The 23717-nt window shown below is 33.3% G+C and overlaps 3 protein-coding genes across 5 annotated transcripts; 2 read left to right on the top strand and 1 right to left on the bottom strand.

The window, feature by feature from the left end:
• Positions 1–1143: 1143 nt before the first annotated feature.
• On the top strand, positions 1144–3116 carry LOC7484642 (protein BIG GRAIN 1-like A). The gene is made up of 2 exons (XM_024595124.2): positions 1144–1628; positions 1733–3116. Exon 2 carries the CDS (start codon positions 1897–1899, stop codon positions 3031–3033), a length of 1137 nt encoding a protein of 378 aa, XP_024450892.2. The 5' UTR covers positions 1144–1628; positions 1733–1896; the 3' UTR covers positions 3034–3116.
• Positions 3117–11880: 8764 nt separating this feature from the next.
• LOC7497591 (uncharacterized) lies at positions 11881–16379 on the top strand. 3 transcript variants are annotated; one of them, XR_008059403.1, is made up of 7 exons: positions 11881–12143; positions 12364–12550; positions 12775–12964; positions 13218–13421; positions 13642–13941; positions 14034–15341; positions 15442–16379. XR_008059403.1 is itself a non-coding variant. In XM_052453590.1 (6 exons), exons 1-6 carry the CDS (start codon positions 11910–11912, stop codon positions 15007–15009), a joined length of 2091 nt encoding a protein of 696 aa, XP_052309550.1. In that variant the 5' UTR covers positions 11881–11909; the 3' UTR covers positions 15010–16379. The 3 variants fall into 3 exon arrangements, 2 of the variants coding, with proteins under 2 accessions (XP_052309550.1, XP_052309551.1); XM_052453590.1 differs by having other exon boundaries at positions 14034–16379; XM_052453591.1 differs by lacking the exon at positions 13218–13421 and having other exon boundaries at positions 14034–16379.
• LOC7497590 (beta-galactosidase) lies at positions 16055–22384 on the bottom strand. The gene is made up of 19 exons (XM_002308232.4): positions 21902–22384; positions 21667–21762; positions 21425–21537; positions 21223–21289; positions 21009–21101; positions 20608–20751; positions 20074–20162; positions 19837–19942; positions 19655–19742; positions 19389–19507; positions 19141–19302; positions 18729–18904; positions 18502–18611; positions 18288–18397; positions 18072–18182; positions 17807–17917; positions 17497–17702; positions 17087–17420; positions 16055–16601 (listed from the first exon to the last, which is right to left on the bottom strand). Exons 1-19 carry the CDS (start codon positions 22070–22072, stop codon positions 16491–16493), a joined length of 2517 nt encoding a protein of 838 aa, XP_002308268.3. The 5' UTR covers positions 22073–22384; the 3' UTR covers positions 16055–16490.
• Positions 22385–23717: the final 1333 nt, after the last annotated feature.

The following is a 23717-nucleotide window of genomic DNA, read 5'->3' as shown; positions in this document are numbered from 1 at the left end:
TTTTCTCTTTAAACCCACTAATCCAAACCCACCAAACCACCAAACTCTTGTAATTTTCAAGGCCCCACTTATTACCCATTTCACTATAGTTAAAATTTTCAAGTTCCTTAAAAGGAGTTTTTTTATTCATCTTGATAACCAAAATCCAAAACTTGATTTGGTTGAAATTGAATCCAACCCCAATTTCTTTTTTCTCTTTAATGTTTTTAACTCAATAAATTAAACCTAGCCTCCAACAAGAATCCAAAGACTAGAAACCCAGATTCAATAAAACTCCAACCTCCTATTTTCCATGTATTCATTACTCAAAAGAAGAAAGTCCAAATGTAAAAGGGGTATTTAGAAGAAGTCTTTACCATTCTCCATGTATTCATAAATAAAAAAGGAACAATTTTAATTTTGATTGGTAATGACAAAAGCAACACCAAGAATAACATAAATATTAAGTTTAGATCCGAAATCAACTCTTCATTTTAAAAGAATCCGTCTTCAATCCCTAAATTCCTAAAAATCCATTTCACGAATTAACGTTGAGGCCATGCAACTGATTTAGATCTGGACAAAGATATTTCATCTTTCTTTGATTTATAAGGAAAAGAAGAAAAAGGGAATAAAAAATTAAAGAAATTAGAAAGAGAGATAAAGAGAAATAGATCGATACATCGAAGTATATAATATGAGATAATAATAATAATAATAAAAAGAAGAAGAAGAAGAAGAAGAAGAAGCAGAAAAAAGAGATAAAGAGAGATAATAAATCGATTTCAATCAATAGTTTTCAATTATATACATGAGGGTATTTTAATCATTTACTTAAATTTGATTTTTTTTTAATATGAAAGTGTGATTTTTACCATGAGTGATTTTCTCTTTTAAAAATTATGTAAAGGTATGAGTAATCAACTATTGTTATGAACTAGAGTGAAACAAATCAATTAATGAATGAAAGAATGAGTGCTAACACTCAAGATCTTTCCTAGGGTTCCAATCTTTTTTATTATTTCGAAACAAAAAAAAGAAAGGTAAATCAAGCAATAGCGTGGGCTTGTTTACGAGCATTGATCAGTTTTTTTTCCCCATTCAATCCAAGATTTTAGAATAACAAACCCTAGTAATTCACGTCCCTCATGCAATGATTCAGATTCATTTATCCCTCAAAACACAGAATCAAAAGTCACCAGATTGAGAAAATCCTTCTCTTATCGATAATTACATCACCCTCCAGTAAAGAACTGAAAAGGTTACACTTCTTTCTTCCTTTCAAGGACATCCCAGTAAAGCAAGGCAATCACCCTGCCAACCTGTCCATCCCCTCCCATCTAACTTCTTCTAGCCACTATAATATACCCGCACGCGCGGCATTTCCTTTTAAAATCTTTCCACAGCCACAGAGACAGAGGGAGAGGGAGAGGGAGAGAGTGTCTGCTTTCCCATTGTTGACTTTGTTCGTTGCAGAGAGCAGTGCTTCCTTTCCTCCTCCTCCTTTACTACACTACATGTGTTTTCCGCCGCCTCCTCCTCCTCCTCCTCCTCCTCGTATTATTATTATTATTATTCAGAACTAGCTGTACACAAACATACCACGTTTACACACACAACCACCACAGATCAGTCCAAGTTAAAGCCTAGTACGACCACTACTATTTTATTTAAGTCGCTTTCTTTTCCTTTCTTTCTACTTCTCACATGACATGTACCTCTGCGTTCTTTTTTCTATTTATGTGTCTTGCAGCTTTTGGCATTCTTTTAGCAGACACTAAAGATCCCTTGAACTCCCTTAAACTACTATACATCCCTGTCCTTTGGATCTCCACCTTTCACCCTCTTCCTCCTCTGCCCCTCCCTCTACACTTGTAAATACCTCTGTTTTCCTTCTACATTTTGTGCACATAAAACATGTACAAGAAGGAGAGATCTTCAAGGGAAAGCACATTCCATCCAAGAAGAAGAACCCCGTCTTTCTCTTCAACTCTTCTTGACTCTATTTACCGTTCGATTGACGAATCCAACGGTGAAGAACAGCATGTGCTGGGGATCAAGAAACAGAGTTGCAACTCTGTTTCTACAACCAGGCGTGATACGTCGTTTCTTGAAGAGGAGAAAGAGGTATCTACTACTCTTAGACGAGCTGTCAGGACTGAGAGCTGGATGGACAAGAAAAGCACTCGTGGCTCCATGCAATATAATTCGACTTCAAGCTCTTCAGATTCTAGCTCTGCAGGAGGAGGAGGAAGCGGAGGAGGTGTGTTCTCGTCCTCCGAAAACGAGTCAAGTGTCAGAGGAAACTCAAGTTCTTGCCAACAGAGAACAAAACCACTTTCAGACAAACCACATCAGAAACCGAAATGTGAAGGAGGAGGGTTTCATAAGACGAAGCTAAGAGCATTAAAAATCTACGGTGAATTAAAGAAGGTAAAGCAGCCGATTTCACCAGGTGGTCGCATTGCAAGCTTTCTAAATTCTATTTTCAATTCAGCAAGTGCTGCAAAAAAAGTGAAAATGTGCTCTATTGGGGCCATGGATGATGTAAGTTTTGAGCGTAAATCAAAGTCTGCTTGCTCATCGGCTACTTCCTTTTCAAGGTCCTGTTTGAGCAAAACACCTCCTCCAAGAGGGAAACCAAGTAATGGCACAAAAAGGTCAGTTCGATTCTATCCTGTTGGTGTCATTGTTGATGAGGATTCAAGACCTTGTGGGCATAAAAGTATTTATGAAGATGATCCAGGATTGATGCCAACGCCTCGAAAAGTGGTCAAAAGTAGTTCTGTCAAGGAATTAGAGGTTGCTAAAGGAGCAGCAGCAGATTATTTAAGAAGTTATCACCAAAGGAAGAATGTTAGTGAATTTGATTTCAGGGGTTTCCACAATTATGTTGCAGATGACAGTGACAGTGACGACGAGAGTTGTACAAGCTCCGATCTTTTCGAGCTCGATCATCTTATTGGGATTGGAAGGTACAGAGAGGAGCTCCCAGTGTATGAAACCACTAACTTCAAAACTAATCAGGCCATTGCTAATGGCTTTTTCCCGTAATATTCATGTTGTTACCAGAATTACCGAAATCCAAATCAAATCATCAATGCAATTAATGTTTTGGGGACTTATCTAATCAATAATTTAATTTCTTTCTGTTTAATCATACAATATATTCAGTTTCTTTTGAGTCAAAGACAGTTTGATTAGTCTTCTTCTTTCCAAGGTTTTAAGCCTTCCATCTAATCAATACTAATAATAATTAAAAAAAGAAAAAGGTGGTTTGTTTTTCATGGAAGTAATATTTGAAGGAAAGGGTGCTTCAGGAGGGAGGGAGGGAGGGATGATGAATATTCAACACTACATTCACACAGTGAAACGTTAAAGCAAAACACAAAGGTGGATTAACAAAGTGAGAAAAAGGCAAAAAGCAGATGGAAAAATCTTCTCCCATGAGAAGTGATGTTCTTGCTTTTTCGCTGCCTTTGCACATGGCCTCAACCTTTCTAGCAGGCTAAAGTCATAGAAAATGATTGCAGCTTATCTGCAGGATTTTCCATTTTTGCCTTTTTCTTCGTTGCAGTAACTTCACTGCACTCACACATAATACATTGACTTTCTTTGCATCTCTTTGAGCTTCTCGCCTTCTCATTAATTAAAAAAAAACACAAAATAAATGATTTTCTTGACCTGCTAATGATCTAATTTAGCTCTTGAGGATTTGAAATTAGAAATATAAAACTTTTTATAGGAGGAAAATGCTAACATATTAATAATCTCACTGTCGTAATTGAACACCAGATTATACATGTGCTTTGGACAAGTAGGGTCATACTCCAAGGAATCTCAGAAGTCAAGATATGGCAGTATTAGACATGATAGCTAGCAAAACTAAAATCCAAAGCAATTTCTTCACCATAGGAGAAAATAAAAAGTAAGCGATCAACTCTCTATGTTCCATGGATGATATTGATATCGAACACCAGTGGCCACCATCGTTGACCTTTAAATCATGTCGATAATATACCCCATTTTGAGAGAGGAGAAGGAAGAAAACATAACTTGAATGAAAAAAATAAAAGAATGGTAAAGATAAAATGACTCTTTCCTCACCAGTTGAGAAAGTTAATTATGACGTTGTCCTAATATTCATCGGACACTTAACGCGTATTTGAAAGCATGATTACAGTTAGTTTTCAAAATGTTTTTTACTTTAAAACATATCAAAATAATATTTTTTTATTTTTTTAAAATTATTTTTGATATCAACGCATTAAAATGATCTAAAAACACAAAAAAAATATTAATTTAAAGCAAAAAAAAAAATTCAAATTTTTTTAAAAATATTTTTCAAACACAAAAACAAACAAGGTTTTAAAAACCAAGACAAGCCATCATCTTCAACACTATCCATTTTAAATCCTAAATTACTATAACATTGAAGGATATATATTTAATGATTTCTCTCAGATTAATTAGTCATTGTCAATTTAAAGATATAGCCCCATTAGATATAAGACTATCATTAATATATAATGTGATCTAAAGTATAAAAGCAAATTTGATTAGTTGACTTTATTTTTAATTATAATATTCTTATAAACCCAACAGAAAAAAAGATAAAAAAAAAAGAGCATCTTGTTTTTGTGCATGGCTGAAAAGCTTTTAGAATGCAAGAAAGAAAGAATTTTTAGGGTATAAAGCATGTTGAATATATGTAATGGACAATTCTTAAGACTAAAAATAACAAGTTAAAATCACAGCAACCAACCAATTCCACTACATATGTATTATTCGAGCAATTCCACTACATATGTATTATTCGAGTGGGCAACAGGGTACATGTTTCTCACCAACCATGAAAAAATATATGGCATATAATCATAAGTAGATTATAATTTTTTTTTATTAATGTGGGTATCCAGATCAGCTTACACGCACCTTGACTAATCTCACGGGTCCTGAAGTTATCGACCATGTAAACCTCTAGTGGCCCTGAGATTCGTAGAACTCGAACAGATGATATTTAGAAAACAAACTTTAAACTTTACCAGTTGAGTTATACCTCTAAAAATTTAGATTATAATTCTATAACAAATGCATATGGTGCAATACAATTAATGAGCACTTGAACCAAGAACCGCTAACCCTAGCTCTCGATGCTCTAGGACCTCCATAACTGTCTTAATAGAAAGGAGCGAACTTGGTCACATACGTTTCCAACCTTCATTTATAGTATGCTTATGTTGTATGCATGTATTCATGTAAGGTCAGCTTAGATCACAATGCTATAACTGTCACTTAACCAAGATACTTATAAAACTGTATTATTCTACTTGCATTATTGAGCTAGCCAAATACATTTGAATTTCTCTTTTATTTATATATATATATATATATATATATATATATATATATATTAGTTTTGTTGTTTGTTTGTAATAAATAAATTATGGACACTGGTATGGTAGATATTAAAAGAATATTTTTACTTTAAAGACTAACTTTTAAATTGGTTATTTTCTTTTACTTATATGACAGGTAAATTTAGGTCTTACAATAGCATTAAAAGGAGCATAGTCATTGTATTTTCTTGAATATGTGTCGATACATAATTTTTAGACAAGCTTTCTTTAGTTTTTTTCTATAATTTATTTTTCATAATTTACTTTATACAAGTTTATTTTTAGCTCTATACTTTTACCTTTATTCTTTATTTATCACTGTTTCACATGCTTTATTTATTGTTTTCTTTACTTGCATTATTTTCCATGTAATTTAACATTTTCTTTTAATTTTGCAAATTCTTCATGTTAATTACAAAAAATTAGGATAATCATCCCTATAAATCAGTCTCTTAATTGATGTAAATCAGCCCTTATATAGGTATATTGATACCCTATAAATTAGCCTTCTAATTAATGCAAAACAACCATTATTTAGGTAGATTAATGCCCTATAAATCAGCCATCTAATTGCTGAAAATCAACCTCGTAAAGTACTATACAATAGAGGTATCTAAGAGTATAAATGATAAAGCCTAAACTCCAAAACATGGTTCATTCTAGCAGATTTGCTTTCTATACTCTTATGATCTTTCTCTTATATTAAGCAAAATATGTTCTTCATTTTGTTTTGAAGTTTTATTCTTGTCTTGGATTTTTTTTCTTGTTTTTTAATCATATTGCTTTTGTTTCAGATCTAGTGTTATTAAAAAAGACTAATACTTCTAATTGTTTGGTGAATATTGAACCTAGACATTTTTAAGACTTATTTTTTATTTAAAAACAAAAAAAAAAAAGTTACTCCTCTTGATATCCAAGGTAATTGCCTATGTTGAGTTCATATTACCATAAATACTAAAAGTAAATAACAAGACATGATTTGTGAGAAAACAAGGATAAATTTTTTAAAAGGTTTGGAATGTCATCCTAATGAGCCTTGTAATATGGGTCGAACCCTTAACAGGTTTTATAAACATGTTATAAAACCTATTGCATATGAATGTATGAATGAACATTGATTTTTTTTTTTGATCATTTAGAACCAAAAGACCATGTCAATACATATCGTCAAATATATCAATGTTCATACATAAAGAAAGACATGTTGCATTGTTAAATATAATAATGAAATGACAAAAAAACAAGAGAGGAGAGGAAACAAGATGTAAAATTAAAGGATTTGACCAAATACATTTAACACAAATATCAATCTAAGAAGCATTTCTCAATCCTAAAATGTCATCATAAACACGTCAAAATCAACAATAAAACAAGATAGAAGATTAAGGGACTTAGCCAATATCATTCAAATACAAATATCAATTCAATAAAAATTATTCAATCCTAAAAATCTCATCACAAAACATGTCAAAATCATCAATAAAGCAATATAATTTTTCCAAAATATATTTAGGTTTCGAAATGGATCTTCTAGGTATGGTCGAGTAGGACTAAAAAGGGCTAGAACAATGAGAATATATTGTTGTTGTTGTTGCTGCTGCAAAGTAATGTTGCTATCTTTATTCATATCTTCTAGCTGGATTTAGAGTGTTATAACCACACAATTTTCAGATATTCTTCTAAGCTTTTCAAATCATATAGGTTTTTTTTTTCACTTTTATAACTCCATATAAAGGTTAAAAACTAAAACATGGTTTGATCTTTAATGAACTTTTGAATAGATTTTGACCTTTTTATTTTGACTATACTTTGAGCTACAAAATAATAGAACCAAGTTTTAGAATCTTCATAAAAGTTTTAGGACTATATTTTGTCTCTCTATCAAACTAAAGAACACTGGACTCTAAAGTGTATAACTTTAGTTATGAAGCAAAAACCAAGCAATATTCTAGTTTGAATAGAGTTTCCAAAAGGATTGCAGATAGAGTTTTCTAGGATGTATGGTGATGTTTGAAGGCTGGTTTTTGGACTGAACAATGAAGGAGAGGGGTTTGAAAAATAAAGGAAGTGGTGCTAGAAAATGATGAAGAGGGAGATGGGTTGTCACCTTGGTGAAGAGTGGTGAGTGATTGTTTTCTCTTCCTATTTTTTTGTGGCTAGTCTTTTTCTCTCAAATTTCAGCACACTTTCTCTTTTTTTTCTCTCTTTCTCCTTTTCTCTCTGGGTGGCTAAAGTTTTTGGTAAAAAAGATGTGGTTAGGGATTTTATGTAGGAGAGATAAAGTTAGGGTTTTTTTTTTATATGGTGACCCTCTCTTTTCTTTACAATTCACTCATCTATTTATAACCCACTAATTTTATTATTTTATATTTAGGTATTTATGGTTGTGCAAATGAAGAAATGCATTGAAAACATATTTTTCTTGAATTTTTGCTTTTTTATTTTATTTTTGGAACATATTTTGGAATTGGAGGTAAAAAATTTGGGTTATGAAGATGGTTTCTTTTATTAGGCAAACCTAATCATTAAAGTACATTAAATATATTTATCATTAGAAACAAATAACGATGCAACTTATCTTAGATATGATGTATTTGATAATTGCTATCTTCACTATTACCTACAATATAAATAGTATGATATAAAGTGTATTTTTTTTTTAAAGTATGGAGGAAAAGTTAATTTTAAATAAAATATGTTTTTTTGTTAGTTGTAAATGATTTAGATTTTATAGATTTGAATATTGATAATGTTGAAGAAAATAACAATGTCAAAGTTGGGGGTGGGGAGGGGAAGGAAATTGAAAGAGAATTTGATTATGAAAATATTAGCATAAAGTTCAAGTTCTTGAACTACAAACATTTAATGGGATGTAACATGATAAATTTCTTGAAAATGTTGCAATATCTTATTATTTAATGCCTAAGCAATGAATTAGAATATTAAGATTTTTATTTGAACTCGTAATTTTTTATTAAATCTTATTTTATTTCATTTATCTGTATGTACTTTGTACTTGAATTTAGGAAATTGGATGCTTAGAAGACTTAATATTTAAATATTTGAAAACTTCTTTAATTTAGGTCATTTTTCAAAAAATTTACAAGAATTTAGGTATAAAAGCAAAAACATTGAACTATCAATTCAATTGTTGAACAATTAGTTTAATTAATGAATTGACACATTTAATTCAATAATTTGCTATTTGGTTTTGATAATGTTTTATATAACAACTATCTGTAAGATTGTGTGTGTTTGATTATTATTTTGAGACATAAAAAATATATACAGAATAGATAAAAACATATTAAATGATATAAAATAAAAAAAAATTTAAAAATGAATTTTGATATTCTAAAAAATAGTCTCTCTTTTCATTGTAGTAACTACTAGTTAGGATGTTTGCGTTACACTGCGGGCTCACATTTTAAAATATCATAAAAATTTAAGATTTAAAAGTATTGGGTTTGACTGCAACGTAAAATCCAAGAGTATTCAGTCTGACTGCAACGTCAAATCCAACAATAATACTTATAATATTAATCATAATATTTAACTTATTTGCCAAAATTTTTATGTTTTTTAATCTTCCAAAAAATATTATGGATTTTCTTCGATAGTAATAAAAGTTTTTTAAAATTTAATAATAATAATAATAATAATTTTTTATTTTACACTTCAAATCAAATCTCTGGTTGTTTTTCAATATTGATATATTTTTTTTAAATTTATGAATTATTTTATTAATAATATTAATTATAATAACAATAATAATATTTATAACACAAATAATACAATTTCTAATATTAATAGTTTTAATTATAATAAAAATAATAATATTTATAAGGCAAATGATAATATTTTTAATATTAATACGATTAATTATAATAAAAATACTAATATTTATAACACAAATAATACTATTTTTAATATTAATAATTTCAATAATAATAATAATAATTATAAGAAAAATAATACTATTTTTAAAATGAATACTCTTAATTATAATAAATACAATAATATTAATGACACAAATAATTATATTTAAAAATCCAAAACTCAAGAATATTGACTGAACTCAATGCCCATGGGTCCTGCGTTAGGACCCAAGAGACATGGGTCCAGACCCAGGACTTAGGATACATGGGTCCTGAGACAAGATCCAAGCGAAATGAATCCTTGATGTCGTACCCAACAAAATTGGATCCTGTGTCAGGATTCAAGACCAATTGTTTTAGCACCCAAGAGAATTATAATAAAAATAACAATATTTTTTCTATTAATACTTTAAATTATAATAAAAATAATTATATTTATAACACAAATAATTATATTTAGAAACCCAAGAATATTTCTAACACAAATAATAATATTTTGGAGATTAATATTAAGAATTATAATAAAAATAATAATATTTATAACACAAATAATTATATTAAGAATTCCAAGAATATTTATAACACAAATAATAATATTTTTTATATTAAAAATTTGAATTATAATAAAAATAATAATATTTATAACACAAATAATAATATTTTCTATATGAATACTTTGAATTATAAGAAAAATAATAATATTTATAACATAAATAATAATATTTTTTATATGAATATTTTGAATTATAAAAATAAAAAAATATTTATCACACAAATAATTATATTTTTTATATGAATACTTGGAATTATATTTTTTAATCTTTTAAAAAAATGATGGTTATTCTTCAATAATAATAACAGTATTTTTTAAATTTATTAATGATAATAATAATAATAATTTTTTTTCAAATTTATTAATTATTTTATTAATAAGATTAATTACAATAATAATAATATGTATAATACAAATAATAATATTTTTAATTATAATAAAGATAATAATATTTAGAATACAAATGATAATATTTTTAATATTAATACTATTAATTATAATAAAAATAATAATATTTATAGCACAAATAATACTATTTTTAATATTAATACTTTCAATTATAATAAAAATAATAATATTTATAAGATAAATAATACTATTTTTAAAATGAATACTTTTCATTATAATAAACATAATAATATTTATAACATAAATAATTATATTTAGAAACCCAAGAACCAAGAATATTGGGTTTTGCCTTTGGACCAAATGCGCTTAATGGGTCCTGACGCAGGACCCCAGCGGAATGAGTCCTGACACAGGACCTAAGAGCATTAGGTCTTGACACAACCCCAAGCCAATTGGGTCCAGACCAAGGACCCAAGAGACATGGGTCCTGAGGTAGGACCCAAGCGAAATGGGTCCTAACACAGGACCCAAGAGCATTAATTCCTAACGCCGGACCCAACAGAATTGGATCCTGACACAGGATCCAAGACCAATTGGTTCAACACCCAACAAACTTATAATAAAAATAATAATATTTTTTCTATTAATATTTTGAATTATAATAAAAATAATAATATTTATAACACAAATAATAATATTTTTTAAACGAATACTTTGAATTATAAGAAAAATAATAATATTTATAACACAAATAATTATATTAAGAAACCCAAGAATATTTATAAAAAAAATTATAATATTTTTTATATTAATACTTAGAATTATAATAAAAATAATAATATTTATAACACAACTAATACTATTTTTATTAATGCATTTAATTATAATAAAAAAATAATATTTATAATAATATTTATAATATTATTAATAATAAAAATTTAAAATATTTATAATACAAATAATATTGTCCTTGGGACACTATTGGGTTCTGCTGGGCAGCAGGACCCAACTCTGCTGGCTCTTTTTGGAAGTGTTTTGGGCCTGTGTTGGGTGTGGCTGCCAAGCCGGACCTAGACCCAATAGCTTTTGACAGAGGATGAAATGTCTCCAGCCGCAATTGATGACTTAAAACACAGCAAAGCAACCCCCCACCTCGTACGATTGGCTGACTCTAGCACTAGGTGTCCATTTCATGGGCTGCTGCCAGGCGCGCAGGTCTGGCCCTAGAGTCCTGGCTTGAAGCGAGCGCCAGGTGTCTGTTTCCAGGGTCATGCAGCCCCACCAAATTCCCAATTGATCATTTTCTCCTCATTCAAAAAGACAACCCCTGCAATATTTGCAACTCTTTGTGGCAATGACAACTCTGTCATTACGTCTCCCTAACCCACAATGTTTTTAGCAAAGAGTAAACCCAAATAGTGCAATCCACAATAAAATTATTTATAGTTTATAGTAATTATTGCTACAGTGTCAAATAATGGAATCCACAATGAAAACATTGTCAATACAGTAAAATACTGATTTTTTTATTTATAATTATTTTTTTTATTTTTTTTATTCCAAAACCAGTCTTGTTTTACCTAGATGAGGAGCGCTATATCGTGAAAAATCAGTTGCAGTACTCTTACGAGAGGGTCTGGCCCAATAATTAAGGCCCGTTTCAGCCTTTCTATTTGGGCGGGAAAGTCAGCCGTTGATAAAAAAAGACAATCAGTCCCTTACACATTATTGAAAAAAAAAAAAAAACAAATCATGAGGACGACCTCTCCTACGTCACCAGAAATAATGGAACTCTTCTCTAAACTAGCATTCGAACTCCAAACCCTAACTCACAATTCGCCAATCAATCAAGAACAACAACAACAAGAGTTCAATGATTCTTCAATTGATCCCTCAATCTCAAAGCTAACTCTGTCTCTCACTCACAATCCTGGGGTTAGGGTTTTGGACACTGCTTTATCTCTCATGTGCTTTAAAGCGCCACAGGTCTGTCATTTCTCTTCTCTACTCAAAAGAAATTGTTAGGTAATGCCAGAAGTTGTACTCCTCTTTCTCACAAAATTATGGACCCATCATAAAAAAATATTCATGGGCTCCACTGAGGGATGAGAGTATAATTCCGGGTATATTGAATAGTTCCTCTCTCTAGACTTAGGTCTTATGGCTGTCTACATTGCTTAATTTGAGTAATGGGTTTTACTTTTAGGTTCTTGACTCAGTGGTTGAGTATTCTGTGAAGACAATTGTTAGTGTCTTGTCTTCATCAATATGTTGTGAGGTGTTCCGGTTTCATAATGAAGAGGTTCTGCAGATCGGTAGCTTCATTTCTCGCGGCCATTGCATGGAACTAATTGAATGTGTTTTTGATGTTATTTCAAAATTGAAGGAGCATGGTGGGTTTTCTTCTCCCTTGTTTCTTTAATCTCCATTGCGTTTTGATGTTTATTGAATTGTGATGGTACTGTTCAAGGACCATTGATTGTGGTTTGTTTCTATGTCATTGTTTTAGTTTGATTTCCAATGAGCTTCGAGGATTAATTTTATTGGATGACCAGATCCATATATGAATGTCTGAACCTCTTTCTTAATAATAATAATAAAAAAAAAATTGCTGTAGGGATGCCTATTGATTTGCTGTTATCTGCTGTGGTTAGAGTTGCGGCTTCAGCTTCTTGCTATAAATATCTTTCCCCATCAATGCGTGTTCTTGATGTTAAATCCATTGATGGAAGTATCACTGCTATCTCAAAGCTGCTGTGTCACTTGCCCATGGATTTCTCCCTTAGCAACCATGAAATACCAACGAGGTTTGCTGCAACTACCTCTCTCACTACTCAGTGTAGAAATTGTCTTCTTTCATTTTGTTTTAGAGACATGGCAATTAATATCAGTGCATGTTAAACTTATCTCAAGGTTTATTAGTCAATCTCTTCAACAAGAATATGACAATAATCAAATAGAAAAATTTAAGAAATTGACTTCGGTGCTTCACAAACCTTTTTTTTTTTTTTGTAAATTCACCCTATGTTTTCACTGTTCCACTTATACTTATGTGTGCAGGTTGTTAATTTGGTACCTTGATCCATTAGCTCTAAAGCATGATATTTCAAAAATCTTGCAAGAAACCATAAAAAGACCTTTCCTTTGTTTGAGCATGGAATTTTATGAGAGGATGGATTGGCGCTCGATTCTTGTATGCCTGGTACTTTCTCCAATTATGTTCATTGATACCAGAGCTCTATTACATGACTGGTTTCTGCAGACGTGAGTTCTATTTCTTGATTTTATGGATGCTCCAACTTTTTTTTTTTAGCATTACTTAATATTTCTTAAAGAATCATTTTCTAATAAACTTCAATTGAATTTTGCTGGAAATTCACTTGTGTTATCTGCATGGAGCCTCTGATAATATTTACTGCTAAAAACTTGTCTTATCAGGGCAACAGTTATATCACATCATTTTGTTATTTTTTTTATGCAACAGGGGTCTTAGTTCTGTTGTAGAGCTTCTGATGGAATTAGTTTCACTGATACTAGATGTAATTTCTAGACCAACATGGTGGGGTCTATCATTAGAGCTGGGATTGAAGCTTCCATTTTCTAATTCATATTTTCCATATAAAAGTGATTTCTTGAGGACTTTGACTGGACCCTTCTCGTATGAAAGTTTCCTACAATTAGTTCACATGACAAGAAAATCAGCTTATCTGCATAGAGAACTATGTGATCCAGCTATCAAGCCATCAGCAGTGAGGGTTGCATCAATAGATCACAAATCTATCTGGTATATTCTTACTCCATGTCAAAGAAAATAGCAAAGGCAATTACTACATTTCAATCCACTTTCTAGAACTTATTTGAAATGTTTCATAGCAGGGCCCTGGCAATAAGCTTTCCAGATTGGTTCTATTTTGCTTCAGTTTTACTCTTTTCTGATGATAAAAATTCCCAACAAAATATTCAAGTAAAATGCCCATTAGGGGTACCGGAATTTGGGCAACTACCTGCTTCTGCTGCTGCTGCAACTTTTATTGCTTGGATTCTGAGCCCCGTTAACAAATCTAATCAGGATGCACTGTTTGAAAATCTGACTAAACTATCAAAGTGTTGGAATCTGAAAGAAATCAGCTCGGATAATAGTCAGAATGGGATGGCTGGCTACAAGAAGAAACTTAAGAAACCCAGATTTTGTGACAGCAAGGAGGATTCTACTCTTGGAAACAAGTATGATTGTCAAGTCATTATCCTCTGGCTCAAACAATTCCAGAATATCATGAAGCATAATGAAACCATTGATGAGTTGGCATTCTGTGAGGCAAAGTCTTATGCTCTTCTCCAGCAGCATGATAAGCTTTTCAGAAGAATACCACTAGGCATCTTGACTGGGTCCTCCGGTTATATAAACGAAGATGGATGTGAGCTGCTGCTTCATTATGCTGCCACTGGTAGGATACTCGACTCACTTGGAACTGAGAATACTAGCTTGAAACATGTAAACTATAATTCTTCAGGGCCAGAAGATTTGTTTGGAGGGATTAACAAAGAGGAGGCTGTATTAGGAGCCTGTCTTGTCTTCAGTTTAACTGATGTTGTTGACAGGATGTCTGTCTCACTATTTGAAACTGAAAAGACTGGAGAGGACTTTCTATGCCTGGTGAAATTAAGGGCTGGCAGGTACTTGCTCAAGTGTATCAAGAGGCTAACCCATTTTAATGTTGATGAGGATGGAGTACCTATGCTTTTGGATCTCCAAGGTAGATTGGAGAGGTGGAGGCATCAAGGGAAAGAAGTACCAGAGTTTCACAAAGATCTAGATGATGCCCTTAAAGGTTTAAGCACTGAGTCATCATGAGATTCTTAAAGCTACGGAGCCCTTTGCTTATGCACAGCATCCTAGAGAAGTTTTACAATTCAGCATAGGAGATTGAGTCTATAGGAAGCTTATGAGTAATGGATCCTTGTGTTTTAATAGCGTGTGGGATCGTATTAGATCTTCAAAGCAAGAGTTAACTGGTTTAAATTGGTGTGGGTCCTTCCTGATTTCCGGTTAATGTTATTATCCATTCATAATAGGCGACCAATGAATGGAAGAAACAGTGGAATAGTTATTAATCCTCACTATCTCATTTGTCATAAAGATACAAAAACCAGAACTGTCAACTTCATAAATCCAGGGGAATCCAGGTAATCAGGGCTGAGAACTCTCTCTATAATATTGAAAAACCACTTGATGGATCGCATTAAGAGTTGTGATGGAATAAGGCTAAGGCTCCTCTGTAAACAGGGTTTTTCTTGTATGTTCTTTTAAGAATAGCTTGGTAGTTGGTCCTCGCATGTTGGGTGAAAGCAACAACGATTGCACCAGCAGGCTTATATGGAATTCAGCAGTATTTTCCACTCAATTTGCTCGGATGTCAAGATGAAGATTTCTGTGGTCAGCTATCAATCCCCTTTGATTACTTTTTTTTTTCTTGCTTTATTCTTTACCTTCTGTGAGAAGCTTTTGTTTTCTGGTTGTTAAGTGTTTGGTAGTTTCATTTTCATTTTTAATAGTTGATAGATGAAATTGACTCTCGATTACCAAAAAATCAAACACTGGAATATTTGATGGGAGTCCGTTTGCATGATAGAAGGAGAAAACACATCTTGATGTGCCAGTTGCCTGTATATTATGGGATTAATGTGGGGATGCGATATCTGTTCTGTAATTCTTAGAAATTTTTAATTAAGTCCTTCTATCCATGTTTAAGGTATTCTAATAGAATGTCCTAATTGAGAAATCAAAATTTGTTTTAAGGGAAAAAATCATACAAAATTTTGTTTAGGGGCAAAATTGATACTAAGCTAATAGTTTGGAGGGGTATTTTTGAGGTTCGATAAGAAAGAGAGTATGAAGCTTTAATATAGAAATTCACAATTCAAATTCCATTGGAATGCTATTAGTGATATTCCTTTGCATTTTATTTTGCAAGGGACAAACTTACAAATACTCAACCGACCGCTGCACGCTAAAGACTTGCCTGTATGAATTTGCAAGACTAAAAGCTTTCAGACTATATGTAGCCTGTTTATGATGTATGACAGATAATACCTTGCCTATGTACCTAAAGCATCTTTCAACCACTTCACAATCTTCATCTGGCTTTGCCAAATTCTGTATTTTTTTTTTATTTTTTTTTATGATTTCGCCGGTGGCAAGTGATTCCATGGACCTTGGAAATCTGCAATCTACAAGCCTGAAAATCTTAAAGGATGTAATGTAGTGTCTATGTACTGAAATGGAGTAATCTGGGATTTCAATTCTTTGCGTAGAGCTTTTGGAATTTCAGGACTTCAGCTGCAGACAGCCTCAACTGATAGCTTCTTTGCACTATCTGGACATGGATCTCCTCCGAAAACTTCAGGAGCTACAGTCACTGAGCACGACTGCTTTCCAACACAATTCTGCAGAAGGTTCCTCATGTCAGTCACATAAAGTTTATGAAAAACCAGCTAGAATTTGAGCAAACTAAAGCTTAATCTCATATTTTTGATAAATCAGCATCATGGGCAAACCAGTTCACGTCCTAAGGCATAGCAAGATTTTTCAGCCGAAAGATGATTTGAAAAGGAAAAATGATTGAACCAAAATAAACCTATTATAGTATCACTCACTTCTTCAATGATGATGTAACTAAAAAATCCTCCCAATATATTCCTCCTAGGTTTTTAATGACCCAGAGAGTCGGATGCCGGGAATTGCATAAAATTGTAAATCCTATTATGTCTTCGCACTCAAAAAAGAAGCTGCTAATATGCATATGCAACATTTTCAAGTCAGACTGAGCGTTAAATTTGTGTTCTATGCAGAGTGGCCTTAGCAGCAATTGTTTTACTACTGTCAAGAGTTGTCATGTAGCTTAAAAAATAGGTCTCATAGGTTAAAGTACTCTTTCAAAGGCATCGTATGACTTGTGGGCATGGCAGCTCCCCTCCCGAAAGCTTCCGCATGTGCCCTGAGGCATTCCGAAGCTAGCAAACTTTATCTGAGATATCTTCTGTCCCGTAGGACACCACAGGTGGGCTTTGGGTTGCGGGCTGATGACTTTGCCTGAGGCTATCGCCTGCCAGTTCTTCAACGCCGGCTGCCCTTCAAAGATATCAGCACAGACACTTGCAGTAGTTCTTTTGACAAAAGAAATTCCAGTTGGATCACCACCCCATTCTTCGAACACAGCTAAGAGATTCCCACTCGGCTTAAGCCATGAGCGAGGAACATGGTACCTGAGATTAATAGCATCGTCAAGGCTACATAAATTGGACAAGCAAAGCAAGCTAGACAGTCCTAAGGCTTCCTTACCATCTCTGTGAGGGCTCCCCACAATTAGTCCGACATTTTTTGTCATCAAAAGTTCCAGCATAATTGCAGTCACCACAACTGCCATGAGCTATATATCCCGGCCAATGCCGTCCTATATTTTGTCCATTTATCCACATCTGACCTTTCCCCATGCTACTCATATCTAAAGCCAGGGGATCATTGCCTTGTGGTGCATCAAAAGCTGTCTGGATTTATCGAGACACGGCGGATTTCTTAGTAAAACTTGGTAACCTTTGGTCAAAATAAAAGAACATGGAAATGCAGAAGTACTCATGAAACTAGCTCTTACCTTGTACCAGGTCAGTGCTTGTTTTTGAGCCAATAGTGATCCTTCCACCCATTCAACAGATTCACTCCCACTAGCAGTATGAAGGCTCAGTGATTCACCTTTCAGACCAATCTGCTCAGAAACATGGCAGATGATTTATTTGATTCTCTAGCCTCTTCTGACTGTCTAATTTTGCAGTACAGCCATATATACCAGCTCTATGATTTTTCAATGTGGTCAGAAATGTTTTAGCAGAGAAAAAAAGTAATCAGAAAACAAAACAAACCTTGTATGACCATTTCTGCCCTGACAGGTCTCTCGTCCCCTCATTCAGACCCTTCAGGGTGATTGGACCTAGAACCCCGGCATTCCATGTCTCAAAATGCAGGCCAACGTTCTGAGATCAATCAAGATGACAATATATTGAGTTCAAATGACTAATTATCTGCCAAATTCATGTCACGGAGAACAAAGACAGAACAAAAAAAGCGAGAGAACTAACCGGGAGACCAACAGCAACACTCAACAAAGAGATCTTGTTAATCCCTTCTGTCAATTTGATGTTCTGGCTAAACGTCAACTTAGGATTTGATAATCCCCCATACGCGGTTCCTGCCACAAGATTAAACTGAAACTTTAATACAAGATGGAGGTGAAAAATGAAGTCCATTAGGAGTAACAGGTTAATCTGAGCAATGATATTCTATTCCACCCACCTGCTAGTTGACCATTGATAAATACATGCAAAGCATGACCAGCGGAGAAAATTGTGAGAAGAGGATTCTGTCCACTCTTCAGAAATCCTTCATCGGCGTCTATTTTGACACTGAATAAGCAAGAAATGTTCAAGAATGGTAAGCTGTAGGCAAGAAAACATGCAACAACAACCCGAAAACTTGCCCCCGAGAATCAGCTTGTCCTGAGAACTAGGACTTGTACTCACTCTGTCAGGTACCACAAGTAGTCTGTGGCATCCCTTGTCACATTTATTTGCTCCCACAACCCATTCATTGTAGTTGTATCATCATCATCAGCTGATGCAGTTTCTTCATTGTATGATTGCCAGGAAAATGAGCTACTCGCTGGAACCATTTTCATTTGTGAGCTTTGGGAACCGAGCTGCACAAAAATTACCATCAGACATCAAAGTCACTGTTGCAGGTTTTTCCAGTATTTGGCGGGGCCAAACCTGAGCTTGTTTATTATCTACCAGAACTCCTATGAGAGATCCTTAAAGACGACTAAGGTCAAACCTTTATTGTCATTTACTAAGAGATCAGGGGAAACTGACATGGAGAACCACAAAAAGGTGAATAAACTAAGATTCCTGTTGTAAGCAGCAGACTATTCCTTACCCTTGCCGTGTTATAAACCGCAGTCTTGCAATCAGGGAGAATGCTGACGGACCAAGGCGGCAATTCATATTGTCCATTACCAAAGGTCACCTTCACAGAGTATTTTGTATCATAGTTGGCAAGAAATGCAGCACATACCGACTTTGACTTGAATACATGAGCCTATAAACAATGACAGTGATGATGAGCAAGCCAGACCAGAAGATTGCAGGTACATAATGTACATAACCACAAAACTTGAACCTTACCTCTTGATTACTCCCAAGTGATGTTACAGTGGGATCAACAGAAACTAAAGCAGGTTCACATAGCTTGATGGCTTTGTGCAAATCTCTCAAATGCCCCCACTTTGGTTCCCTTGGTAATCCTGGTTCAAAAGATACGCATCCTCCATGGATCACAGTGGCTTTGGAAATTTATCTTTTTTGCATATTTAAGTGCATCCTAAAACGTTAATTTATAAATACATATAATGCAATGTGTTCTTCATCACGATCCACTTTAGGGTACATACCGAATTCATCAAGAGGGGCATCATAATCGTAGCTAGTGGCAATGAAGGGACCGCCAGCGGTTCTTCCGAAGTTAGTTCCTCCATGGTACTGAAGACATGAAAGACAGAAAAAAGGAAAGCCCCCGAGAAATGAGTGATCATTAACCATCTTATGGGCGAATTAAATTTGGAAGGTTGCTTACCATATAGTAGTTAATGTATGAACCACCATTTTGTATGAACCTTGCGACTGAAAATGCCATGTCTTCTGCTGGCCTATGAGGAACAGCACCACCAAATTCAGTATACCTGAGGGCAAGATGAAGCAAGGAAAAAATATTCAAGGATCATTAGTCACGTTTCAGCACCAAGTATGAAAAATAAAATACCTATAACCAATTTTTTTTTTTTTTGATACTCATCATCTGTGTGTGACTTACCAGCCAGTCCAGGCTTCTGTCCATATTTTGGGTTTATAGTCCTTGTTTGGTTTGAAGTTTTCACAGTAGAATCCATTGCAGGTGTCTATCTGCAAACCGTATAAAACAAAGATAGGTGCTTGAATAAATGATAACAAGCAGTATGATTGGCCTATTCAATCCAAATGAATGCCATCCTGACATATTTATTCTTTACGAAAAAGTTTCAGTGAATACTTTTAGCAGAATCTTCACCATGGAGCTTAAAACAAGATCTACCATCGAGCAACAAATAGAACATGCTCATCCTATATATTATTATAACACCAAAAATAAAAACTTTTGTTTGTTGATTAGTAGACATAAGAACAAAAAGAGAGGGACTGGTAGGGCCCCAAAAGAATTAAATTGAACAGGGAAAGCAAGGCAAAAGTGCATAAGAGAGTAAATAAATAAATATATACCATTCAAGGTACACGACAAACTACAAGAAATCGACCCCATGAAAGCGAATAAAAGGCGTGCGAAAAAAAATATGGTAGAATTGATTATTACCATGGGATCTGGGGCATCTTCTTGCTTGCACATAATCCATGGGACTCCTGTACCAAGCTTCACTGCCATGTCAGCTGCCCATTTTGTATAGGCTTTACCAGGTGCACCAATTTCCCATTCCACTGGTCCATATTCATTTTCTATCTGTTATTGTTCAACGAAAAGAAAAGAAAAGTGTTTAAACATGCCAAAATCAACAAAATATTTAAAGCACGTTTCTAGAATGATGATAAGGACATGAACAGGGTTATTACTCTATCCAATAAAAAAAGCTTCTTGACAAATTGTTTTTAGGGACTTGTGTTGAGCAATGGACCAATTGAAGACAAAATAGGATTAAATGCAATAAAACAAATATAACCCATTTTTCTAGAACGAGATTCAAGAGGTAAAATTCCTACCTGGGAAAGAATTATTGGGCCTCCTTGGTTTTCAAACAACTTTTCTGACTTCATCATGCCCACAATCTTCTCAGTGAACTTTTGCATTGCCGCCTTCATTGAAGTTATATAAAAAGAAGGGAACAGATTTGAAATCACATTAGATCAATTTGAGTGATGAATTCAAAGAAAAGGGCACTCAAAATCGAAATCAAAGATTCCGAGTAATAATAACCTTGAAAGGCCCGTTGTCGGTTCTAAATTCAATACCAGGAACATATTTTAGCCACACAGGAAATCCCCTGAACCAGAAACAGAGCATGTGATTTATTTTTCTTCCCTTTCTTTGAAAACAAGATATTGTAGAAATCAAGGACACGGATTTCTATGTTAGTCAAAACTAATTAAAAATACATAGATAGATTATGAGTGATTACCCAAAGTTCCATTCAGCACAAATATAGGGGCCAATCCGCAGATGAAGATAAAGGCCTGCTTGTTGAACCAGCTTGATGAACTTAACCAAATCATACCTGTCCTCAAAATAATACTGAATTTTTTTGTCCCCCAATGAGTGAAGATCAATCGAGTTAGAAACTTGAAATGATAAAAAAAACAAGAAGAAGAGAAAGAAGGCACAGCAAACGCAAAAGCCAGAACAGAAAGGAATTTGCATTACGTTTCCAGGAGAGGGCTCATGTCCATTCCAGAAGACATAAGTTTGAATCACATCCACTCCTCCGTCTTTGGCCTTTTGAATAAGATCAGGCCACATCTGCAGCCACCACAAAATCAAAAACCCACATAAGAATTGAAAAAAAAAAAAAACATTATTCAAAAACATGGAAAGTAAAATCAGGAAGAAATAAAAGGAAGAAGAACCCATGAATGAGCCACATTGGAATCAACGGTACCTCAGGAGTGCTTCTTGGGTAGTGTATTGAGCCAGAAATAAGAATCCTTCTCTGCCCATTGATTATAACAGCTTTATGATCATAGGACACAGAAGCTGTAACAGTAGAAATCCGTGAAGAGAAGAAGAATAAAAGTTGCAGCAGCAGCAGCAGCAAGAAAACGTTCCACATAATTCTGTCTGTTTCTAGCTATGTCACGCACCCTAAGCAATAGACTTTTGCTCTTTGTATGTATCTACTTTTTTCCTTTCCCTCCTTGTCTGTGTGCGTCTGTATATTGAGTATATATAGAGAGAGAGCTTCAATTGCTTTCTACATTCATTACGAAAAAAGAGATTACGGAGGCGTAAGAAATATTAATTTCTTGTTCTGAAAGAGAACAAAAGAGAAGGGAAGTTGGCGGAGTTTAATGTGAAGAAAGAGGAGAGGAACGGAAACAAGTGTTGTGTTTGTTCTTATTACAAGACAAGAGAGCGAATGAGGAGGTTCGGTTGAGCAACTGCCTTTTATAGCTTTTTTTAGTGGTTATTAATTGATTAAATTATAAATTAATACTATAGTTTTGCAAGATAAATTAAAAGTCCTTATCTTTTAGTTTTTCTTTGTTTTAAAAAATAAACTAAAAAACAAATAAACATTATGGAAAGACTGATGAGCAAATTGGACACCTTTTTAAAAATTAAAAATAAATATTTAAATATAAAATGATTATATAATTTGTTTTACATAATTAGAGGCACTAATTTATAAACTTAAATGAAGCGTTAGACCACACTCTCCTTCCTTTTTTTTTTTTTTAATTAATGTTGGTGTCCGGACTAACTTGCGCGTACCTCGACTAATCCCATGGGTCATGAAGTTAACGACCATGTAAATCTCCAGTGACCATCATATTAGCAACCACAAGACTCGAACCTAAATTTAAATTAATTTACATTGTTTTACTTAAGTTTTGCTAAGGTTTGATTTATAAATAATTTCACATAATTTAATTTCCTAATATCTTATTCCGTGAAAGAAGCATCATAATTCAGGTCCGATCTATAAATAATTTGACATTAAAGATATATATAGTATTACTTACGTAAAGATTCCCGAATCCCAATTTGTTCCAACATTTAAGGACAATTAACTATAATTTTCTTTGTTAAATAAAATTATTTTTTAAAAATTATTTTTTTATTTTAAAATTATATGTATGTACTTATTTTAAAAATAATTTTTAAAAAATAAAAAATATTATTTTAATATATTTTAAAATAAAAAATAAATTTAAAAACAACTTGAGGACTCTGTTTATCTTACATCATCTATTCAACTCTACTGCTCACCTTCGCTTCTTTCAATGCAGGGACTCTGTTGCACATTGCAGCTCAATCGAAGGACTGGTTTGACTGCAATTTCTGCCCTCACCCTCTTCTCTTCACTGATAATCAATCGAGGGATGCCTCGCCCTCGTGTTCTTCTGAAAACAATCCTATTTGGAGATTTGACAAATTAAATTTTGTTTACATTAGTCCTTGAAGTACTTGATTAATTTGATTTAGTCCCCTATTATATCAAGGTAGAATTCCATCCAATTGGTGACTTATACGTGTAGTATATGTTTTCTCGAGGGTGAAAACCTGTACAAACTGACAGGTGAAATAAATCAATTAGACAGCTTGCTTCGGAATTAGTGACACTTGGACCAATAGTTCAGAGAGTTTAAGTTTGAGGGGAAAAGAATCCAAATCTTAATTTGTAAAGGCCAAGATGGACATCTTATGGAAGAAGCTCAATGAGTGCTTAAAACAAGAAAAAAAAAAAGTTAGAA

Source organism: Populus trichocarpa, chromosome 6, assembly GCF_000002775.5.
Source record: "Populus trichocarpa isolate Nisqually-1 chromosome 6, P.trichocarpa_v4.1, whole genome shotgun sequence".
Lineage (NCBI taxonomy): Eukaryota > Viridiplantae > Streptophyta > Magnoliopsida > Malpighiales > Salicaceae > Populus > Populus trichocarpa.
Note: the sequence above shows the minus strand (reverse complement) of the source record. Positions and strands in the feature narration are given on the sequence as shown.

What these genes read in the sequence shown, in the direction of transcription:
- LOC7484642 (XM_024595124.2), top strand. Translation starts at nt 1,897, where the DNA reads ATGTACAAGAAGGAGAGATCTTCAAGGGAAAGCACATTCCATCCAAGA.
- LOC7497591 (XM_052453590.1), top strand. Translation starts at nt 11,910, where the DNA reads ATGAGGACGACCTCTCCTACGTCACCAGAAATAATGGAACTCTTCTCT. An exon ending in AACCATGAAATACCAACGAG is followed by an intron (nt 12,965 to 13,217) that starts GTTTGCTGCAAC and finishes TTATGTGTGCAG; the next exon opens with GTTGTTAATTTGGTACCTTG. An exon ending in CATGACTGGTTTCTGCAGAC is followed by an intron (nt 13,422 to 13,641) that starts GTGAGTTCTATT and finishes TTTATGCAACAG; the next exon opens with GGGTCTTAGTTCTGTTGTAG.
- LOC7497590 (XM_002308232.4), bottom strand. Translation starts at nt 22,072, where the DNA reads ATGTGGAACGTTTTCTTGCTGCTGCTGCTGCTGCAACTTTTATTCTTC. An exon ending in CGGTTTATAACACGGCAAGG is followed by an intron (nt 18,905 to 19,140) that starts GTAAGGAATAGT and finishes ATTTTTGTGCAG; the next exon opens with CTCGGTTCCCAAAGCTCACA. An exon ending in AAGCACTGACCTGGTACAAG is followed by an intron (nt 17,703 to 17,806) that starts GTAAGAGCTAGT and finishes CGATAAATCCAG; the next exon opens with ACAGCTTTTGATGCACCACA.